Consider the following 17,291-nt stretch of genomic DNA (forward strand, 5'->3'; position numbering starts at 1 on the left):
CTACTTGGTCCAATTCCACACCGTTGATTTGTTTCAGAGTCATTGCAGCAGATAATACATTAACAGTTCTGTCAAACTAAGGATATCTTTCGATGTACTTCAGAATTGAGAGTTGCTTGCTGCCCGTAATTCAGTTACATCAATATTCGTTTGCGTGATATTCCTTAGTGTACTATCCAGCATTCTTAAAATCCTGATACGACGCTACTTATTGATTTGTTCGTTTCTTTAGCGATTGCATTCCGATTCTCGAGTCCAGTTGGAGTTTAGAGGGGTCAGTTTGTACATTGCTCAGAACAGACCCTAAAAATAACTAAAAGTACTTCATTAATGTACTTATTTGTATTCTTAGCATCAGGGCAGACTAATGAGGAATTAGAAATTTTCTGATATACGCTTATAACTTCCGATTCAGTGGTTTTGTAACACCACAGCTCTTATGCTGTATGGATTCATTTTGCTTTATTTAATGTTACATTGTTGATCGCCTGTGAATGTGTTCAAATCGATAGCATAAAATTGTGTATTCTTTTCTTTGTCAAACCTTTGATGTCGTGATTTGATTCTATGCAAAGTAGTGTATCTGCAATTTGTATTCTTTGTCCCATTTGGAGGGAACAGAACTTATTGTATGTAATTGTAATTTTGTGTGAATAATTTTTTGTAGAAGTGTCAATATGTGAAAATGTTCTGTTTTATTTAATGTATTTGTTTGCTGTTATGTAAATTGCTGATCCTCACTTAGGGTTCTTAGTTAGTTTGTATGTAAGAGGTAGTGTGGTTCCCCTCGGGAACGGAACTGTGTAGCGCGCGCAAATTGTGGTTGGCCTAGTGGAATTTGTATGAATCATCGCCATGAAGATACGATAAAGTCCGGCAATTCTACCTGTAATTCCACCTACCAACATGCAGTTGCCACCACATTGCGCAATCACTGTAACGTAATACTATATTGATGTACAGTGAAGGATCAGCCTAATGGATGTGTTAGTGTGCTGAAATATAAGGTAATTCATATCGGAATTTATTTACCTACCTTGATTTTACTCCTCATCATAACACCTCTCAGGGTCCTCTCCGTTTGAAGTAAAGAGATTACCGAGTGTCCTTACTGAAAGTACGTTGAAGCCTAGAGCTTGGTTAAATAATGCATCTTGAACTTATTAGAAAGATAGTTAAAGCTAATGTGGTAACAGAGTGAGTTAAAGCAAAGGTTATTTGTCCAATAATAATTTTCCTATTGAAACTGTTATTTAAAGTGCTGTTACCAACTTCAAACTTTAGGCTGAGTCTTATAAAGTAAATGATCACGTTGTTGTCTGTAGTAAATTCTAAAAAGGAGAGTCAGTTCTTGCAATTTTGTCAACATTGTGTTTCGTTGTAGTAAAAGTGAGAAAGCTGCAGTTGTGAAACGTTACATTCTCATGTATGCCAAGTGTTTGTCTCTCTTGTGTGCATATTAACAGTATAAAGATCACTCAGTTTGTATAAACCCTGAAAGTGATAGTGTTTTTCTGTACCTGTTATAATTTTGAAAATAGTTCCTGCTGCTCTAACTGTTAGCTTCAATCTTAAAACATATGTGTGTTAGAGTTCATTGCACTCGCGTGTTGCTAAGTCTAGGTTGTGTCTGTTGTGTTGTCCATTATAGTTACTTATACCTACTTTCATAAACGAGAATGTTAATCTTTCTCTTGCCTAATTAGGCTGGCGACCGTTTCCCTTATTCTATAAATAGTATTGCTAGGCAAAATTTTGTTTGTCACTATTCCAATATTAACGTAATTCTGACTTTCATTTCCGATAAGCCACTTCCATTAGGAACAATACGGTCAACTTAACAAAATTCCTCTCAGAGGGTAACACTGCTCTGTTGCTTTGTGCCATAGTTACTTTTACAAAATTGTTTTATGTTACAACCTGCTTCTGGCATTGAGGTTGTGGTACAGTAGTTAGCAGACGGGGAGTGTTATAGTTTCCGAACCAGGCTTCGCACTCTAACATTGACACATTCATAAAACTTTGTATTGTCATCATCACACACTCCGTTTATGACAGGCTGACGTTTTTGGCTAAAAGAAGGGACCGCTGGATAGGACAAGGTCTTCGACATCTAAGAATGTTTGCTTTGATAACTGATGAAAGTGTCGAGACTAACAGTTGTAGAGGAGGCTAACAAGGTTTGACGTTAGTATGTAGGTTCAGATGGATGTACGATGCAGTAGTTCATCTACAGCTACATCTACATCTACATGGATACTCTGCATATCACATGTAAGTGCCTGGCAGAGGGTTGACCGAACCACTTTCACATTTCTCTATTATTCCAATCTCGTATAGCGCGCGGAAAGAAAGAACACCTAGATCTTTCCGTACGAGCGCTGATTTCCCTTACTTTATCGTGGTGATCGTTCCTCCCTATGTAGGTCGCTGTCAACAAAATATTTTCGCATTCGGAGGAGAAAATTGGTGATTGGAGTTTCGTGAGAAGATTCCGTCGACACGAAAAACGCCTTTCTTTTAATGACTTCCACTCCAAATACTGTATCATTTCTGTGACACTCTCTCCCATGTTTCGCGATAATACAAAGCGAGCTGCTCTTCTTCGCACTTTTTCGATGTTCTCCGTCAGTCCTATTTGGTAAAGATCCCACATCGCGCAGCAGAATTCTAAAAGAGGACGGACAACCGTAGTGTAGGCAGTCTCCTTACGCAGATATGAAGAGACGTCCGAATAGTAGCTTAGCTGCAAAATGAATACCACAACAGCGACATGGCAGGTATATGGCCTCGGTTCCCAGTAAGGCCGATAACGTTAAATTTTCAAATTTAATCATTGCAACATTTATTCCGCGAGAATGGAAGATTTATGTCTCATAGGTCATGGTTTCCTATGAAGTTTGCCAAATTTACTTGACCAGTTATTACACATGAAATGTGCTGACGGTCCCTGTCTGTCAGTATTTTGATCTTCCGTTTCGAAGGGATGAGGTTTAATAACTTCTTGGCGTTTGCACTGTTCCCCACGTCCCTGTCGGATGGCGAATCTGAAATTTGTCCGAATGAAAAAAGGGTATCGGCGAGTATCAAGAATGATGTGCATGCTGGTCGAATTCGACAGTGTTTCCCAAAGGATTTTGCCATTCCTCTATTACGAGGTACAATAATATGCTGTTACAAATCTGCTGTAGGAGCGCTGTAGGAACAGAAAGCTGGCTAAAGCCGGAGATAAATTCTGCCGAAATTTTTACAGAGGCGCAAACCGTGTTCAGAGAGGATGGATTAAATAAAGCAGGTGGTGGTGTGTTGGTGTCTGTTGGTAGTAGTTTATCTTGTAGTGAAGTTGAAATAGATAGTTCCTGCGAATTACTGTGGGTAGAGGTTATACTCAACAGCCGTACCAAAATAATAATTGGCTCCTTATACCGACCCCCCGACTCAGGTGATATAATAGTTGAACGCTTCAAAGAAAACTTGAATCTCATTGCAAATAAGTACCCCACTCATACAGTTATAATTGGTGGAGACTTCAATCTACCCTCGATTTGTTGGTGAAAATATATGTTGAAAGCCGGTGGTAGCCAGAAAACATCTTCCGAAATTGTACTAAATGCTATCTCTGAGAATTACTTTGAACAATTAGTTCATGAGCCCACACGAGTTGTAAGTGGTTGCGAAAACAGACTTGACGTCTTAGCCACAAATAATCCTAATCTAATAGAGAGCGTCATGACGGATACAGTGATTAGTGAACTCAAGGCCATTGCAGCGAGGCTCAAAACCATATCAACCAAAACCACTAAAAATAAACGCAAAATATATCTATTTAAAACAGCAGATAAAAATTGGCCTGATGCCTTCCTAAGAGAGAGTCTCCATTCATTCCAAGCTAATTATGTAAGTGTAGACCAGATATGGCTCAAATTCAAAGATACAGTATCGACAACAATAGATAGATTCATACCGCATAAGTTAATAAGAGACAGGGGCTGATCCGCCATGGTACACAAAACACGTCAGAACACTGTTCCAGAAGCAACGAAAAAAGCATGCCAAATTCAGAAGAACGCAAAATCCCCAAGACTGGCTAAGTTTCACGGAAGCTCGAAATTTAGTGCGGATGTCAATTGTCTCAAAATATGATAGAAAACCCAAAGAGATTCTGGTCGTAGGTAAAGTACACCAGTGGCAAAAAAACAGTCAAAACCGTCACTGCGCGATAGCGATGGAAATGTTACCGATGATGGTGCCACTAAAGCGGAGTTAAATGGCTCTGAGCACTATGCGACTTAACTTCTGAGGTCATCAGTCGCCTAGAACTTAGAACTAATTAAACCTAACTAACCTAAGGACATCACACACATCCATGCCCGAGGCAGGATTCGAACCTGCGACCGTAGCGGTCACGCGGTTCCAGACTGAAGCGCCTTTAACCGCACGGCCACACCGGCCGGCAAAGCGGAGTTACTAAATACAGTTTTCCGTAATTCCTTCACGAAAGAAGACGGAGTAAATATTCCAGAATTCGAAACCAGAACAGCTGTTAGCATGAGTGACATAAAAGTAGATATCTATGGTGTAGCGAAACACCTGAAATCACTTAAGAAAGGCAAGTCTTCCGGTCCAGATGGTATACCAACCAGGTTTCTTTCAGAGTATGCAGACACAATAGCGCCTTTCTTAGCAATCGTAGAGAACAGCTCATTTGACGAAAGGTCTGTTCCTAAAGACTGGAAAGTAGCACAAGTCACACCAATATTCAAGAAAGGAAATAGGAGTAACCCATTGAATTACAGACCCATATCACTGACCTCAATTTGCAGTAGGGTTTTGGAGCATATACTGTACTCAAGAGCTCAGATGGCAACCCAATTCTAAGCAAAGAAGGGAAGGCAGAAAGGTGGAAGGAGTATATAGAGGGTTTATACAAGGGCGATGTACTTGAGGACAATATTATGGAAATGGAAGAGGATGTAGATGAAGACGAAATGGGAGATATTATACTGCGTGAAGAGTTTGACAGAGCACTGAAAGACCTGAGTCGAAATAAGGCCCCCGGAGTAGACAACATTCCATTAGAACTACTGATGGCTTTGGGAGAGCCAGTCATGACAAAACTCTACCATCTGGTGAGCAAGATATATGAGACAGGCGAAATACCCTCAGACTTCAGGAAGAATATAATAATTCCAATCCCAAAGAAAGCAGGTGTTGACAGATGTGAAAATTACAGAACTATCAGTTTAATAAGTCACAGCTGCAAAATACTAACGCGAATTCTTTACAGACGAATGGAAAAACTGGTAGAAGCGGACCTCGGGGAAGATCAGTTTGGATTCCGTAGAAATGTTGGAACACGTGAGGCAATACTAACCTTACGACTTATCTTAGAAGAAAGATTAAGAAAAGGCAAACCTACGTTTCTAGCATTTGTAGACTTGGAGAAAGCTTTTGATAATGTTGACTGGAACACTGTCTTTCAAATTCTAAAGATGGCAGGGGTAAAATACAGGGAGCGAAAGGCTATTTACAATTTGTACAGAAACCAGATGGCAGTTATAAGAGTCGAGGGGCATGAAAGGGAAGCAGTGGTTGGGAAAGGAGTGAGACAGGGTTGTAGCCTCTCCCCGATGTTATTCAATCTGTATATTGAGCAAGCAGTGAAGGAAACAAAAGAAAAATTCGGAGTAGGTATTAAAATTCATGAAGAAGAAGTAAAAACTTTGAGGTTCGCCGATGACATTGTAATTCTGTCAGAGACAGCAAAGGACTTGGAAGAGCAGTTGAACGGAATGGACAGTGTCTTGAAAGGAGGACATAAGATGAACATCAACAAAAGCAAAACGAGGATAATGGAATGTAGTCAAATTAAGTCGGGTGATGCTGAGGGAATTAGATTAGGAAATGAGACACTTAAAGTAGTAAAGGAGTTTTGCTATTTAGGGAGTAAAATAACTGATGATGGTCGAAGTAGAGAGGATATAAAATGTAGACTGTCAATGGCAAGGAAAGCGTTTCTGTAGAAGAGAAATTTGTTAACAACGAGTATAGATTTAAGTGTCAGGAAGTCGTTTCTGAAAGTATTTGTATGGAGTTTAGCCATGTATGGAAGTGAAACATGGACGATAACTAGTTTGGACAAGAAGAGAATACGAGTAGAAGCTTTCGAAATGTGGTGCTACAGAAGAATGCTGAAGATAAGGTGGGTAGATCACGTAACTAATGAGGAGGTATTGAATAGGATTGGTGAGACGTTTGTGGCACAACTTGACTAGAAGAAGGGATCGGTTGGTAGGACATGTTTTGAGGCAGCAAGGGGTCACAAATTTAGCATTGGAGGGCACCGTGGAGGGTAAAGATCGTAGAGGGAGACCAAGAGATGAATACACTAAGCATATTCAGAAGGATGTAGGTTGCAGTAGGTACTGGGAGATGAAGAAGCTTGCACAGGATAGAGTAGCATGGAGAGCTGCATGAAGCCAGTCTCAGGACTGAAGACCACAACAACATACTGTACTCGAACATTATGAATCACCTTGAAGAAAATGGCTTATTGCTACATAACCAACACGGATTCAGAAAACATCATTCTTTTGCAACGCAGATAGCTCTTTATTCCCATGAAGTAATGAGTACTGTCGACAAGGGATCTCGGATCGATTCCATACACCTAGATTTCCAGAAGGCTTTTGATACCGTTCCTCACAAGCGACTGTTAATCACATTGCGTGCATATGGAGTATCGTCTCAGTCGTGTGACTGGACTCGTGATTTCCTCTCAGAGAGGTCACAGTTCGTAGTGATCATCGAGTAGAACAGAAGTGATATCTGGCGTTCCGCAAGGTAGTGTCACAGGCCCTCTGCTGTTTCTGATTTGCATCTAGGTGATAATCTGAGCAGTCCCCTTAGATTGTTTGCAGATGACGCTGTAATTTACCGTCTAGTAAAATCATCAGACGATCAGTTCCAGGTACAAAATGATCTAGAGAGAATTTTTGTATTTCGTGAAAAGTGGCAATTGGCACTAAACAAAGAAAAGTGCGAGGTCATCCACATGGGCACTAAAAGAAATCCGATACATTTTGGGTATACGATAAATCGCACAAATCTAAGGGCTGTCAATTTGATTAAATATCTGGGAACTAAAATTAGGAGCAACTTACACTGGAAAGACCACACAGACAATATTGTGGGGAAGGCGAAACAATGACTGCGCTTTGGTGGCATAACACTTAGAGGATGCGACAAACCCACTAAAGAGACAGCCTACATTACACTTGTCCGTCCTCTGCTGGAATACTGCTGCGCGGTTTGGGATCCTTACTAGGTAGTTTTGACGGAGGACATCGAAAAAGTGCGAAGAAGGGGAGCTTGTTTCGTGTTATTGCGCAATAGGGGTGAGAGTGTCACTGATATGATACGCGAGTCGCTGAAACAAAGGCGGTTTTCTTTGCGGCGAGGTCTATTTACGAAATTTCAATCATCAACTTTCTCTCCCGAATGCGAAAATATTTTGTTGACACCCACCTACGTAGAGGGAAATGATAATAATAATAAAATTAGAGAAATCAGAGCTCGAATGGAAAGGTTTAGGTGTTCCTTTTTCCCACGCGCCATTCGAGAGTGGAATGGTAGAGAAGTAGTATGAAAATGGTTCTATGAACCGTCTGCCAGGCACTTAAGTGTGAATTGCAGAGTAACCATGTAGATGTAGATGTAGGCCTGCTGTTACGTCACGTTACATACTCTCAACCTGAGACCCTACAATTTCCTTAAGAACAAAACTACAAATTAACATAATGTGATGTGAAACGTTGATCGCGAAACAATGAATAGAAATATGACGGATCGCAAAGAAGGGCTTGGTATGTTTCTTGACACGTTTTTTCTATAAAAATGAACTATCAATCGTTACATTGTACACTCTGCCAAAATTGGAAGTTCTTTCATAGGTCAAACACTCTTCAACATCTTTTCTGCATTCATATACGGTTGCTCCTTCTTCTGTTCCGAACCCACACGTCGCTGTGAAAAAAATAAAGCACGGAATGTAGATTAGAAGTCCCGCTGACGACACGCCTCGTCTACACTGACGTCTGGACTTCGCAAGACACCTGGCCGAGGGTGCTTCTGGTGCCACTCTCTTTTCATCCTCCCCCGCTCAGTTCGCGAATGGTTTTTGGTGAAGCTCCACATGAGCTCTGATTCCTCTGATTTTCTCGTTGTGGTCATTTACTGTGCCGTATACGGGAGAAAGTAATATGTTGCTGGTCTGTTCTCGGAACACACGCTCTCTTAGATCTCAAAAGTAGACCTCTGCGTGACGCAGAACGCATCTCTTGTAGAGTCTATTGCTGGAGCTGGTTGAGAATGCGTGTCTGAAGGAACTCTACATCACATTTCTAAATAACACAGGCACTGCAATATCGTAGTTTTCCACTGACGCCGGGGAAGCGACTTCCAAGCAAAATGTTTCCCCTGTACTGGAATATACACTACTGGCCATTAAAATTGCTACACCACAAAGATGACGTGCTACAGGCGCGAAATTTAACCGACAGGAAGAAGATGCTGTGATATGCAAATGATTAGCTTTTCACAGCATTCACACAAGGTTGGCGCCGGTGGCGACACCTACATCGTGCTGACATGAGGAAAGTTTCCAACCGATTTCTCATACACAAACAGCAGTTGACCGGCGTTGCCGGGTGAAACGTTGTTGTGATGCCTCGTGTAAGGAGGACAAATGCGTACCATCACGTTTCCGACTTCGATAAAGGTCAGATTGTAGCCTATCGCGATTGCGGTTTATCGTATCGTGACTCTGCTGCTCGCGTTGGTCGAGATCCAATGACTGTTAGCAGAATATGGAACCGGTGGGTTCAGGAGGGTAATACGGAACGCCGTGCTGGATCACAACGGCCTCGTATCACTAGCAGTCGTGATGACAGGCATCTTATCCGCATGGCTGTAACGGATCGTGCAGCCACGTCTCGATCCCTGAGTCTACAGTTGGGGACGTTTCCAGGACAACAACAATCTGCACGAACAGTTCGACGAAGTTTGCAGCAGCATGGACTTTCAGCTCGGAGACCGTGGCTGCGGTTGCCCTTGACGTTGCATCGCAGACAGGAGCGCCTGCGATGGTGCACTCGACGACGAACCTGGGTGCACGAATGGCAAAACGTCATTTTTTCGGATGAATCCAGGTTCTGTTTACAGCATCACGATAGTCGCATCCGTGTTTGGCGACATCGCGGTGAACGCACGTTGCAAGCGTTTATTCGTCATCGCCATACTGGCGTATCACCCAGTGTGATGGTATGGGGTGCCATTGGTTACACGTCTCGGTCACCTCTTGTTCGCATTGACGGCACTTTTGAACAGTGGACGTTACATTTCAGATGTGTTACGACCCATAGATCTACGCTTCATTCGGTCCCTGCGAAACCCTACATTTCGGCAGGATAATGCACGACCGCATGTTGCAGGTCCTGTACGGGCCTTTCTGGATACAGAAAATGTTCGACTGCTGCCCTGGCCAGCACATTCTACAGATCTCTCACCAACTGAAAACGTCTGGTCAACGGTGGCCGAGCAACCGGCTCGTCACAATACGCCAGTCGCTACTCTTGATGAACTGTGGTAGCGTGTTGAAGCTGCATGGGCAGCTGTACCTGTACACGCCATCCAAGCTCTGTTTGGCTCAATGCTCAGGCGTATCAAGGCCGTTATTACGGCCAGAGGTGGTTGTTCTGGGTACTGATTTCTCAGGATCTATGCACCCAAACTGCGTGAAAATATAATCACATGTCAGTTCTAGTATAATATATTTGTCCAATGAATACCCGTTTATTATCTGCATTTCTTCATGGTGTAGCAATTTTAATGGCCGGTAGTGTACATAGTGTACGTAGAAGTACAGGATGTATAGATTCACGGTTGATGGCATACAGGAGTTTGGGTCTGGCCATGAGTCACCCTCAGGAGACTGCCCGTGATAAGCCGGAAATCCAGGTTCGAGTCCAGGCCGAGGACAAATTTCCATTGTCATTCCATTATACAGCTGACGATTGCCATATTGGCAGTTGTGAATGTATTTCATGACGGCTGCAGTCGCTGCAGCGCGTGTTCTTTCGGTGAGGCACTCCACTCCTCACTTTAGCCGCATTGTCGGTGGTGTTCGCTAGTACTACATCTGCTATGTGTGGTTAATGACTTTTTCTTCATAAAGAGTTTGTGGTGCAGAATGTTCTTGTGACCTGTAGGGAGCTTGTACTTGGGAGGGCCATAGCAGAGGCAACGAGAACACGGAGTGAGCTAAATTGGGGGCCATACATAGTGAGCGCAGCGTCTTGGTCGTGCTGGTCATCCTGGGAAACTGTGTTCAGTGGTCCTTACTTGCAGAGGGACTTGGGGTCGAAGCTCTCCCCTCCTTGCCATAGGGTCCGACAGGAGGACGCCTTTTCGCAAAACATTTCGCCTGGGCCGGGCGCCAGTCTATCGTGGAAGATGGGTGGGATGGCTGGTAGTCGGTGGCTTTTGAGAGACCGCTGTAAACTGAGCTTTTGTGAAAATGGTGGGAAGGTCATTAAACTCCATGGACTCTCATGTTAGAAGCAGCTGGGGTACGCGTCTAATGGAGGTAGGACTGTGACTGTCCCCCTCCCCCGTGACGCCAGGCTCTTATACTGAGCGGCATAAACGGATACTTCACGGCCGTGGCACTGTCTGGGAAGCTTAACAGCCTTCTTTCACAAACTGCAAATGGTCGACCTCAAAAGTGAGGCGCTGTGGACCTGTCTAGACAGACGTTTTTCGCCAAAATGTGGCCATTCTTAACGCGAGAACAACGCTTGCTTAGTCTAAAGTCTTCTTCTTTCACACACGAGAGATTTGGAGGCGCTGATTGGCTCCTCGCGGTATATGCAAAGGAGAGACTTGTTCCCCAGTGTGAGAAAACCAGTGCTGTGTCTGGATTGGCTACGAGGCCAACAGAACAGTCAAGAGGGGAGATTCAGTGAGTAGAGTGCAGTCAGACTGGTTTGCTAATTTGGCTCCCGTAGCGAGGCTTGGTGGAAAGTGGTTGTGATTCTTCAGCTGACTTCTTCTTCTGGGCCTCCCCTGGTGGAGAACTTCAGGTCATTTCCCTGTATTTTTCTGCGGACTAAGAGCCTGTGGAACTGCATATCATCTCAGATATAGCGTGTGTCACGAGGGTGAAGTTACACGTCCTGAATCAGCAGTCCTATATTTGACAACTCCAGCACACGCCATCGTGCCTCTGAGTCAAATTGGTTGGGTCAGACCAGGGATGGGTGCACCTCACACCGAAATCTGCCGGGTTTCAGGGCTCTGATGGGGAAGTTTCCCACGTTCTGGTAATCCGCACGCCAGACCGTGCAGTTCGCAAGTTTTCGTGGAGGCGCCAGAACAGCGCAAGTGGCGCAGCGCACCGCCCCTCGCCCAGAGCGCGCAGTTTCTGGCTGCCGCCTGAGTCGAGGTCGAAAGGGTGAAGAGTACTGCTGGATCGGCCCAGAGTTGGCCCACACAAGCGACTCGTGTAAACAAAGTCAGACTACCTTGTAAAAGGGACTATTTCAGGAAAGAATTTATATAGCTTCCACCCCCAATGTATGCTTTGCCTATTAAACGTACTTGTGTTCGTCATCTTTGTTTAAGATCTATCAGCTGTTCTCCAGAAATTTGTAGTTACTAAACGTTTAATAAAACCTGTCATTATTTTGTAAACATAAATACGCCATTGTTCTCATTCATTCCCCATCTACTATTCACTGTTTTTATTTTATTGGGGATGTACATGGCTAAACAAGCAAATTAAGCTTCAGTATTATTAAATTAGTTAATTTGATTAGTACTTTGACTTCTGAAAGTGATTACATGCATAAGGCAACAAAAGTGCCGTGAGTAAATTCACTAATTCATATAGAAGACTCATGTAAGTAGCACACGATTTGAAGGTTATTGCCACGATAATATTTTTCTTGGTGTAAAGTTAATAACATTTAGCTTCACGCAGACATTTATTTATGCTTCAAGCAAGTGATGCCTTGTAGCTTCGCATCGCATTTCTGAATAACACAGACAGTGCAATATCGTACCTACTCAAGAATGGTTTGCACTAGCCTTCTATACACCGTGTCCTTAAAGGATATGCTACGCTTTCCCAAAATTCTTCCAATAAAATTAATTTGGAATATTGGAAATGAGGAAAGCCGTTAGGATTACACGGTATTATTGACCTAAAGGGATATCTACACCAAGAATAGGAGCTGGGGGAAAAATACCTCAGAGGGCATTCCAGTCTTTGCAATGCTAGGTGACTGACGATCACCAGGCACTTGACTTACCAGTGACCTTATTTAATTTTCCTTTCATATTGTCAGTCTTCCTCTTCTCATATCTAGAAAAAAGTAGAAGTATCAGGGGGTGGTGTCACGCTGAAGCCAGTTTGAGGATACAAAGGGTATGCAGATGAGAGAGAAAATGGTGAATGATTTTGGAGAATACAGAGGAGACCAGAAAAATGTAGACAATGTTTGACAGTAAATATCTTTGGAACAAAATGACACATCGTTACAATTTTGCGCAGTAGCGTAGTCCATTTTTTTTCTTTCTTTTTCCCACAACAGATCTTGGTCCGCATTTTCCAGCAGATCACAGTGCAGCAATGAATGAAGTAAGATTGTTGTGTGAGCAACGCAAAACCGTACAGAAATGGTACTGGAAGTACGAAAACGTGATGGAGGTGCAACGGAAATGGTGTAATGTGTACGAAACTCAGGTACCAGCATGTACAACAGTTTATCGTAATTGGGATAAATTCGAAACCGACAGTACTGTTCGGGATGCGCATAAGGGAAGGTCTGGCTGACCAAAAACATCAAGGCCAGCATCCAGTGCAGTTGTTGCAACATTTCACTGGGTCACCTCAAAAATCTGTGATGCAGGGCTCACGTGAAAGCGGGGTAAGCCGAACAAACGTACGACGAATTCTGAAAGCTGCGAAGTGGAAAGCGTACATTCTGAAATCGCTGCACGCAGTAAACGAGGACGACCCGGATCGAAGGATGGAGTACTGCGAGTGGTTTGCAGGCGTGCTTCGCGCCGATGAACGGTTTGCAGGGATGGTCGGTTGTCTGGCCTGACGAGGCTCAGTTCAGCCTGAACGGTGGTGTAAGCCGCCGCAGCTGCGCGTACCCGTCTGCAGAACATCGTCACGCTCGCCTGGACAAACGTATTAGCTGGCTGTTTCTCAAAGAGTTCCTTGCGGCGTGGGGGAGTGGCTATGTACGTAAAAAACAGTATGTCATTTGAGTCCATAGACGTATCACGGCACTGCACTGAACAGATATTTGAATGTTGTGCAGGGGCAGCTGAATTTAGTGAAACTAAACTTCTAATTGTTGTTTATAGGTCCCCTAACTCCGACTTCAGAGCATTTCTGCCCAAGCTAGAGAGGGTTCTTGATTCGCTTTGTAGGAAGTACCAGAAATTAGTTATATGTGGTGACTTCAATATAAATTTTGTGTATGATTGTGCAAGAGAAAGGATGTTGGTGGATCTCCTAAATTCATGTGATCTGATGCAGACTCTGTTTTTTCCAAGTAGGGTGCAGGGGAACAGTAGCACAGCCACAGACAATATTTTTATTCATTCTTCATTACTAGATGGGCATTCTGTTAGTAAAAGCGTGAATGGCCTTTCAGACCATGATGCACAAATTTTAACACTAAAAGGCTTTTGTACTCAAACAAATGTCACATGTAATTACAGTCTATGTAGGAAACTTAATCCAACAGCAATAGAGAGTTTTTTAAATCTTGTCAAGGAACAAGAGTGGCAGCATGTTTACAGTGCCGACGACATGATGATAAATCTAAAGCTTTGCTTAACACATTTCTCATGCTCTTTGAGAGTACTGGCAGTAATAGGCAGCCCGGGTGGCTGACTGGTGGGATAAGATTATCGTGTAGAACAAAGCGGGAATTACATCAAAATGTTAGAAGTAGTCACAATCAAACTGCAGTAGCCCATTACAAACAGTATTGTAACGTGCTTAAAAGTTTTATTAGGAAGCAAAGAGTATGTGGCGTGCAAATAGAATAGCTAATTCACGGGATAAAATTAAAACCATATGGTCAGTTGTGAATGAAGTGTCTGGTCAGCAGCACAAGGTCGATGATATAAAGTCAGTTCGCAGTAAAAATATTTCTGTTGCTGATAAATGAGATATATGTACAGTATTTAACAATTATTTTCTGAGCATTGCTGATGAATCAAATAAAAATTTAGTTTCTACAGGAAATCATATAACTTTCTTGGCAAATGCCTTTCTGAGATATCTGAAATACTCCTCTGTGATACAGACGAGAGGGAGATTGAGTCAATAATTAAATCACTGAAGACTAAGGACTCTCATGGCTATGATGGAGCGTGTAGCAGAGTATTAAAGTACTGTGCTACACATGTTTGCCCTGTATATTCGTAATTTTTCCTTTGGGAATAGTCAGTTTCCTGAACGATTAAAGTACTCAGTAGTAAAGCCGCTTTACAAAAAGGGAGAAAGGGATAATGTAGACAATTTTAGACCTATTTCTATGCCATCAGTGTTTGCTAAAGCTATTGAAAATGCTGTGTATGTAAGGATAATTGATCATTTTATATCACACGATTTGCTATCAAATGTACAGTTTGGCTTTAGAAGTCGTTTAACAACTGAAAATGCTATATTCTCTTTTCTCTGCGAGGTACTGGACGGGTTAAACAAAAGGTTTCGAACGCTAGGCATATTTTTTGATTTAACTAAGGCGTTTTTGATTGCGTTGATCACAAAATATTGCTCCAGAAGTTGGACCATTATGGAATACGGGGAGCAGCTCACAATTGGTTCGCCTCTTACTTTAGCAACAGGCAACAAAAGGTCATTATTCGCATTGTTGAGAATGGTTGTAATGTGGGGTCTGAGTGGGGTACGGTCAAGTGGGGGGTGCCCCAGGGATCAGTGTTGGGGCCACTTCTGTTCCTTATTTATATAAATGATATGCCCTCTAGTATTCTGGGTAACTCTAAAATATTTCTATTTGCTGATAGCACTAGCTTGGTAGTAAAGGATGTTGTGTGCAACATTGCTCCGGTTTCAAATAGTCCACTTCGTGACCTAAGTTAATGGCTTGTAGAACATAAACAAACGGTAATCACAGTAAGACTTAGTTTTTACAGTTTCTGACACACAATTCAACAAAACCTGACGTTTTAATTTCACAAAATGGGCATATGATTAGTGAAACTGAACAGTCCAAATTTCTAGGTCTTCAGATAGATAGTAAACTAAAGTGGAAAGCCCACCTTCGGGATCTTGTTCAGAGACTTAATGCTGCCATTTTTAGTATTGGAACGGTATCAGAAGTGAGTGATCGTTCGACACGAAAATTAGTCTACTTTGCTTATTTTCATTCGCTTATGTCGTACGGTATTATATTTTAGGGTAACTCTTCCCATTCTGAAACGATATTTTTGGCTCAGAAACAGGCAGTTCGGGCAATATGTGGCGAAGTCCACGAAACTCTTGTCGACCCCTGTTCACGAGTCTGGATATTTTGACATTGGCCTCTCAATATATATATTCGTTACTGACATTTATTGTTAACAATATTATCTTATTCCCAAGAATAAGCAGCTGTCACTCAGTTAATTCTCGGCAGAAATCAAACCTGAATTTGGTTGGGACTTCCTTAACTTTTGTGCAGAAAGGTGTGCAGTATACTGTTGCATCCATTTTCAACAAGCTACCACGATAATTAAAAAATCTTAGCAGTAATCCACGCGCTTTCAAATCGAAACTGAAGAGTGTCCTCATGGTTCACTCTTTCTATTCTGTCGAGGAGTTCCTTGAAAAAGTAAGCTGATTCTTGTTGTATTGTTGATTGCTTTCACTTAAACTTACGGATTGACATATTCGGGTTCATAAACACTCGCTGCCTCAGTCCAAATTCCCACTTGCCGCACACTACCACTCACAGCCCTTTCCCCACTATTTGGTCGCCACATCACACGAAGTCCCGCACCAGATCAGGTGAGGGGTGCTCTTTAGCGAATGATCGTATTAGCTAGCCTTCATGGCGTGTTTGTTCTTTAGGACTAACTGTCTGCAGGAGACGAGATTTGTTGCACAGCATTGAAGATGAAGACGTGCTCATAGGTCTTAAGGTATGCATTTCAGAGCTCATGTTTCTCGGGCTTTTTGCTTCAAATGGTCACTCCCATCATATCCCATAATACAGACCATTCCTTCTGAGACACCCTAAATAAGTGGATGTTGTTGTTGTTGTGGTCTTCAGTCTTGGGACTGGTTTGTTGCAGCTCTCCATGCTACCCTACCCTGTGCAAGCTTCTTCATCTCCCAGTACTTACTGCAACCTACAACCTTCTGAATCTGTTTAGTGTATTCATCTCTTGGTCTCCCTCTACGATTTTTACTCTCCACGCTGCCCTCCAGTGCTAAATTTGTGATCCCTTGATGCCTCAGAACATGTCCTACCAACCGGTCCCTTCTTCTAGTCAAGTTGTGCCATAAGCTCCTCTTCTACCCACTTCCATTCAATACCTCCTCATTAGTTATGTGGTCTACTCAAGTGGATGTAGATGACCTTTTTGCCTGTGCTCTTGTCTCCCTTATTACTCTGTGATTGCCTGTGCCTGCGTTTCTGCGCCTTTGTAGCAGCTTCCTCGTTTATAGTCTACCACAAAGGTACGCAAAGTAACCTCACACCTCATTTGTAGAGCACTGGAGAGGACACCCGAAACACACAAATGAAAAGGACTGACAGGCAGGCCAGTCACAAACGTGGAAACACTAAAATCTGGGCGCCTCTCGCTTACCACAGCAGCAGGATGGAGATGGGGCTGGCGGAGGCCCTGGGGTGCGGGTTCATCCTGCGGTTGGGGGTGCCCATGGCGCGCTGGTCGGAAATCACCGACTCGGACTCCAGGCTGGTCACCTCGTAGGCGACGGCCTCGTCGCTGAAGCCCACCGTGGGCCTGGGCCCCTGCCCCGGGCCCTGCTCCGCCTTCTCTGCTGCGCCCTCCATGTCGTCGTCCCGGCGCCGCCTCTGCAGACTGGAGCGGCCGCGCGCTGCACTCACTATTAAGGCAGTCTTCCCGCTCCCCCCACTACGCCAACGAGGACATGTGTGTCCTGCGTGCGTTACGTATCACAGCGCCGACGAGACCTCCACCAGCGCTTCCTTCTGGTGCAGGCGGCAACCAGG

At 43.3% G+C, this 17,291-nt stretch overlaps 1 protein-coding gene across 1 annotated transcript in view; it reads right to left on the minus strand.

Annotated features, from left to right (window-relative positions):
• LOC126458622 (probable multidrug resistance-associated protein lethal(2)03659) overlaps nucleotides 1-17,058 on the minus strand; it is a 287,255-nt gene extending 270,197 nt beyond the window's left edge. Inside the window, exon 1 of the mRNA XM_050095789.1 lies at nucleotides 16,903-17,058. Coding sequence (XP_049951746.1) covers nucleotides 16,903-16,976 — 74 coding nt within the window. The 5' untranslated portion in view covers nucleotides 16,977-17,058. The remainder of the gene's footprint in view (nucleotides 1-16,902) is intronic.
• Nucleotides 17,059-17,291: the final 233 nt, after the last annotated feature.

This window comes from Schistocerca serialis, chromosome 2 (assembly GCF_023864345.2).
Source record: "Schistocerca serialis cubense isolate TAMUIC-IGC-003099 chromosome 2, iqSchSeri2.2, whole genome shotgun sequence".
NCBI lineage: Eukaryota > Metazoa > Arthropoda > Insecta > Orthoptera > Acrididae > Schistocerca > Schistocerca serialis.